The 5,885-nt window shown below is 50.6% G+C and overlaps 1 protein-coding gene across 1 annotated transcript; it reads left to right on the top strand.

Moving 5' to 3' along the window:
• Positions 1–286: 286 nt before the first annotated feature.
• Positions 287–1,191, top strand: SAPIO_CDS5365 (uncharacterized protein; the record flags this gene model as incomplete). The annotated part of the gene is made up of 2 exons (XM_016787706.1): positions 287–781; positions 859–1,191. The coding sequence occupies 2 exons, from the start codon at positions 287–289 to the stop codon at positions 1,189–1,191; spliced, it is 828 nt and encodes a 275-aa protein (XP_016642721.1).
• Positions 1,192–5,885: the final 4,694 nt, after the last annotated feature.

The raw sequence follows: 5,885 nt of genomic DNA, 5'->3' as shown, positions 1-5,885 counted from the left end.
TTTCCGATTGGTGGGGCGGAGAGCTGAAGTCTTGTGATTAGGTAATTTGGCCTCGTTGAATTATGCCAGTGAATCAATTTTCGCGAGGCTCAAAAGAAATAATTTTTGGAGCTTCAATATTTTTCCCCTTTAGGAGGCAACGATCTCAATCCAGTGCGCGAGGGACTGACTCCGGATTGTTTTACTATTTCCCATCCCAAACACGTTGGGGCTGACAATTCGGAGCTACCGACTACGCGAAACCAACACATTCACCTCCCAAAACAAACAGAAGCTACCTCCTACAATGGCGCCATCCACGCCCCAGACGGGCCCCTCGTCCCGTCTCCTCTCCATGAAATTCATGCAACGAGGCGCCGCAACTGCCGAATCCCTCCCATCCCCATCCCCACAAGAGAGCTCCTCGAAGCGCCGCAAGCTCAGCCACCACAAATCCGCAGGCAGCACGCCGACGCCAGCGTCCGCCGACACCGACCTCTTCTCGCACGCCAAGATCCAAGCCGCCGTCGAGGAGCTCGAAGCCAAGCGTCGCGCGGCCGTAGAGCGGCGGGCGGCCGAGCTGTCGGATTCTCACTGGGTTCTTGACATACCTGTTGCGAAGGGAGGTGCGGCGCGGGATGGCGCTAAGGAGAAGCCGCCTTTGAGCGTGGTTTATGTGGGCTATGGGGAGATTGATCGCGCGGGGAGTGACTCTGACGGTGATGGGACTCAGGATGATGTACGCGCTGGACGGAGGATTACGGGGAATTATAAGAGGAAGGAGGATAAGGAGGCTGAGGAGGTGAGTGAAACTTGGAGGCGAAGGAAGGGGGGGGATTTCGTCATGGGGTTTTACGCTGACACGCCTGAACTCGTTAGGATTCTGGCAGTGGTTCTTCGGATAGTGATGGCGATTCTGATGAGGAAGGAGAAGTCTCCAGCAGCTCTAACAGAGGCAGCAAGAAGAGCCAATCTTCCAAGAAGAAGCGCGACAAGGCCGAGAAGAAGAAGAAAAAGAAGGAAGTCAAGCTTAGCCGACTGACATCAATATCCTCTGGTGGTGGCAGTGGTGGAATATCCCAAGGAGGAGGAGGAGGCGGCGCCTTCAACCGCCAGCCTATGAAGTGCTTTGCGTGCAGCGGGGTCGGCCACAAGTCCTCCGACTGTCCGAAAAACAAGGCCCGAAAGCGTCGTCGGGCAGCACCCTACTAAGAAAGGGAAAATCAACCGTCGACGTATCGAGACCATATTGGGTGGTTGTGGTGAGTGCGAGGGGACAATATGAGTCTGGTAAGCAAACTTGTGCACGCCCCTAGCTCAAAACCACACCCTACCAATACAGGCTGTAGCTATACCTGCCACTACAGGATCGGAGATGTCATGTTGGGAGATCTTGTTGAAAAAAGGACACATATTTGAGTTACTAGCGTCTGCCTCCCTCAGCCGAGGAAGCACATGCCTGGGTTAACCTCCTCACCGATCCTATGGAGCTTGATGATTTTTGGAACATCTGCAGAAAGGGGAGGACTGTACGTGACTTGTCACATCGAAAAAAAAAAAAAAAAAACCTTTGGGGCAAACGATTCTTCATACCCATTAAGCTCCAAAGGTGAGCTGATGACCGTCGTTGCAGTTCGTCCTCTGTAGACCCCCAATTTCTTTTACACTCTCCATAATTGCTAGGAGATGATACAATTCCTTTTTTTTTTTTTTTTTTTTTGTCATGACACGCCCCCCCTTAGGAGTAATGTGAACAAAATAAAACAAAGGCTTTCGGGCAAAAGTGTTTATCTAGCTGAAACGAAACCGATTTGCCGTGTTTTCCAAGCCTCTCTCTCATACTTCGTAGATGTTCCAGAAACTTTCACGGGAACAAGAAAAGTTGCATGTCAATGTCATTCCTGAATCCTGATAAGTCTTGATCCTTGCTTCCTTTCGCTCCACTCCCTCAGACGTGCGTCGTCCGCGTTGCATGAAGAAAAGCTGTCTTGGGAGTCGGCCTTACTCGAAACGGTATTACATTACACTTTGGGCAGGTGTATCGTTGCGTCCACTTCGTAGGAAGAAAAAAGCAAAGAGGAGGAAAATGAGAAAAGATATCAACTTCTGATATAGGTTACATAGGAAGGTAAACACCACCCAAGAATGTCATCCTCCCCTATTCCGACAGGCAGAAATGGGAGATATCAAGATTCCTTTTTGATTTATTTTCTTTTTCTCGCGGACCGGCCCCCCTTCGGGCAACGGGAAGTAAGAGATCTCGCATAAAGGAGTCGGGCAGCTGCGGCTATCAGGATTGGCTATTACGCAAGGAGGAGGCACTCGCAACGAAATGGGTCCTGATCAATGCGCTGCTTTATGCTGCTCACCTAGAGTTGGGGAAAATGGAAATAAACACGGACTTGTAAAACTGAGGATGCCAAACATTGAAGCGGATTCGTTATATCCTGTGTCGCGGAGCGGTAAGACGGGAAAGGATTCCATCTGGGTCGATACAAGGAGTAGGAAGCGTGTTTCCGCCGGGAAAGAGAGACGAGGACGTCGGGCCGAGCACTTGAAGATATTTGATATGATGGTTTTAAAGCCTGTTTTGTGTTTTGCCCCATAAAAGACGGCTGTGGCTGCGGGAAAACAAAGGATTCCTTGGGCGGGTTAGATGTTGATCGACCAGGATTAAGTTGGACGGCAGTTTCATTCTCCCAATTCGCGGGCTGCGTGAGACCTTCATTTGGCATTTGTTTTTTTCTTCGGCTTCAAAGGAAGGAAGAAAGGAGGTCGAAGGATTTCCGGTATTGCATTCTGTTGCATTCTGCTGGAATATTACAGCTTGGCGGTGTTCATTATGGCTATAAGTTGAGGTGATAAGGTTTTCGCCCGGGGCCCCAGGAACGATTACGGCGCGAGTTCCGATGACTCGGTTCCGTGGTGGGGATAGCGGAAGGTTGAAACCGACGAGTCCCAGCCGAAAGTAGCAAGCCACGGCTCCTCTGCTACTCGATTCGGCGACAGCTTGTCCTTTGGGTGGAACATCTGGGATCCACGGTTAAGGCGCGGTTAGGGGAAGACTGCCTCACCACATCCGTCACCGATGCCCAACAAGGTCATCGCAAGATGCAGGGTTGGACATGCCAACTTGGGTGCACTCAAGGAGACGACCCCGGTGGAAGAGCGGTTTATCCGTGTCCAATTTTTTTGTCAATTAGCTATCCGCCGTTTCCGAAGACGGGTAAGATGCATGATGCATAGGGGAGTCGGCGGTGTAAGTCTTGGAAGCAATGACTCCCGTGTTCGTAACCACCCAACAAACCCCCTGATCGGAGATCCCGTCGATTTCCCCTCAGCAGAGCGCCATTGATTCTAGAAAGACAGGATGAAACCTCACTGGCATTAAGGCTGTCAGCCATTCCCGCCATATGATGATCGACACTCCCGACTGGGGAAGAAAGGATAATATCAATTGCAAAAAGAGAGCCAAGCATGTAAAAATAGGGGGATCCCGTGCTCAGTTTAGAAGGAACTGGGATCGAGCAAAAACTGCTTTTCCAAAGATGGCGGGATTCCCTTTGTACTGTTCTTCAACACACCGGATTGCTTGGGGGAGAGAAAAGAAAAAGATTGGCTGGCTCAAAGATTGGAAGGTGTGTGTGTCCGGGGCTGGTCGATCGCCATCGGTGTCCTTGGGAGGACCTCGAGGCGCTCGGCTCATTGTTCCCAATGTTGCACAGCATCTCCAACCATTTTCAACGAGTCTGCTGAGGACACATGGAAGGAATTGTAACCTTGGCCCACTGGATGCATCTTGGTGTGTGCCTAAGTTCACCTTTCTTTTTGTTAACATTTGCTGCAATCCTCGCCCGCACCGCTGTGCGTGGATCGATCTAGACGTCTTCCCCCGGAATGAAGATGTTGCGGCGCCAATGTCCAGGGTCATCCAAGGCCGTGGGAATCAATAATAATGCCTGTTTAAAAAATTTCGGAGCAGGGAATGGTCGGGCATGTTGGTATCACTAACACATGCCCAAAGTCTGCCAACACGTCCTTGACAGGAGTAGGGCGATTCAGTTTCAGAAAAGAATCGGCGCCAATGTGCCCCTACACACGTAGCAGGCATGCAGAGCAATAATAGTTGGTCCGAGGCAAGGACATTTGACGTTGATGCGAAAGTGCTGTGTGTGTGAGAGAACGGAGATTAAAGACGTCAAGGATGATTGGCACGTCATCCATCCGTGACGGGGATGGGAGTGTACTTCGTAGGAAGCATGGAGGCTGACAAGCCAAGATGCTGTTTTACGAAGAACTTGCAGATTGTTACCCCCACGGTTCCTTCCTTCGAAGAAGCACGAAGCAGGAGCACGACGCCCCTCCGGAAATGCCTCATGTTCTTTTTCTCCGTTCTTCTCTTCCAAACGCCATTGCTCGCCTCGCCTCCTGGAGGATGCATGCATGAACTCTCAAGTCCAACCCACCAAGATAGGTAGGTGAAGCCAGGCCTGGGCTGGTCAAGATTGCGGTCTCTTACAAAGCAACCCCGATTTAAAAAGTGGGATCTTGGTCGCACCTCCTTTTTTTTTTTTTATATCACGGCGCGTCTTATCGACTCGATGGTCTTATTAATATAACGTATCAGATCAGGTGCGTGTCGGAAAGATGGGACGACAAATTCGGAGATGCTCTGCTGAGAAAGGACAAGGGTCTGCTCTGAACTCGGCATCCAAAGATCCATGATCTGCGCATTGAGTTGTCACATGCAACTTATTGCCAGGTGCGTCAAGAGCCTAGGATAGCCTCTCTTTCCTGTCGTAGAGAATCGGGAATAATTGCAATCGTTATTGCGGAGGACTTTGATTGAGTTCTTGATGCCTTTTATTTTATTTTATTTTTCTTCTTCTTTTTTACCCCATTGTTAAATATACACTAGATGAAATGATCCTGCAAGAGCTGCAGCTTGATCTGTCATATCACGCTTCCTAGCGCTTACGGGACCCAACGAGCGAGGGTAATGGAGACCCGTTGTGACGACGTCGGGAATAATCTGACACTGGGGGACGGAGCAAGTCCGACCCGACAGTATGGATAGGGTATTTTTAGGCAAACGGCCGCCTGGCCTGGCCAAGCCAGGTGGTCCATCAGCCTGCGACCTCTGGCGGCACAGAATTAGAAGTTGCTACATACCAACGATTATGCAAGTGCAGGCGCCGAACCAGGTCCACACATTTGTTTGATCACATCTATGTACCATCGGCCAGACCTGCAGGTCGCAGCACATGTCCCGTACCAACAACATACTTGTGGTGTTACGAAGCACTCGTTCGGTGCATCCGTATATGTCCTCCTATCAACGAGCGCATGTGTATTACCGCCATTAAGAACAACGGGGCTTGACGACAACATCCATCGGGACACGCCAGGCTTGAATCAATCATATGCCTGCGATCCTCTCACTAGATCCCGAGGGACGTTGCACTAGGAGCCACGGTTGGCCTCGTCACCCGAATAAAATATGTGGGGTTTCTCAAGGATGAGGAACGATAAAGGGTCGAGGACGAAGCGGGTCAATGGCGCCTTTGTATCCCACGACACACACGTGTATCGTAAACTACTGCTGTTGGTGATCATCAACAGCTCCAGATATTGGGTTTTGCCTGAGTTGGAGTTTCCGTCCGTGAGACCAAGCTACGCTCTTTGCCTATTGCCACCCAGAAACCTGTAGGAAAAATCAAATCCCTAGAAAGTGCAGAAACCTGGCGATGCACTGGCTAACTGGCCATATACTCCCGTGTAAACCTGACCGGCGACCCCGTTAAACCGCACCATCGTCCCGTTAGTCCCCATCTCTAGAGTGTGCGCAGCGCGTGCCGCGCGAAATTGCCCCAGATCACTCTAGGATCCACCAGTCTAGCACACCA

This window comes from Scedosporium apiospermum (genome assembly GCF_000732125.1).
Source record: "Scedosporium apiospermum strain IHEM 14462 chromosome Unknown SEQ_SAPIO_0098, whole genome shotgun sequence".
Classification (NCBI taxonomy): domain Eukaryota; kingdom Fungi; phylum Ascomycota; class Sordariomycetes; order Microascales; family Microascaceae; genus Scedosporium; species Scedosporium apiospermum.
Note: the sequence above shows the minus strand (reverse complement) of the source record. Positions and strands in the feature narration are given on the sequence as shown.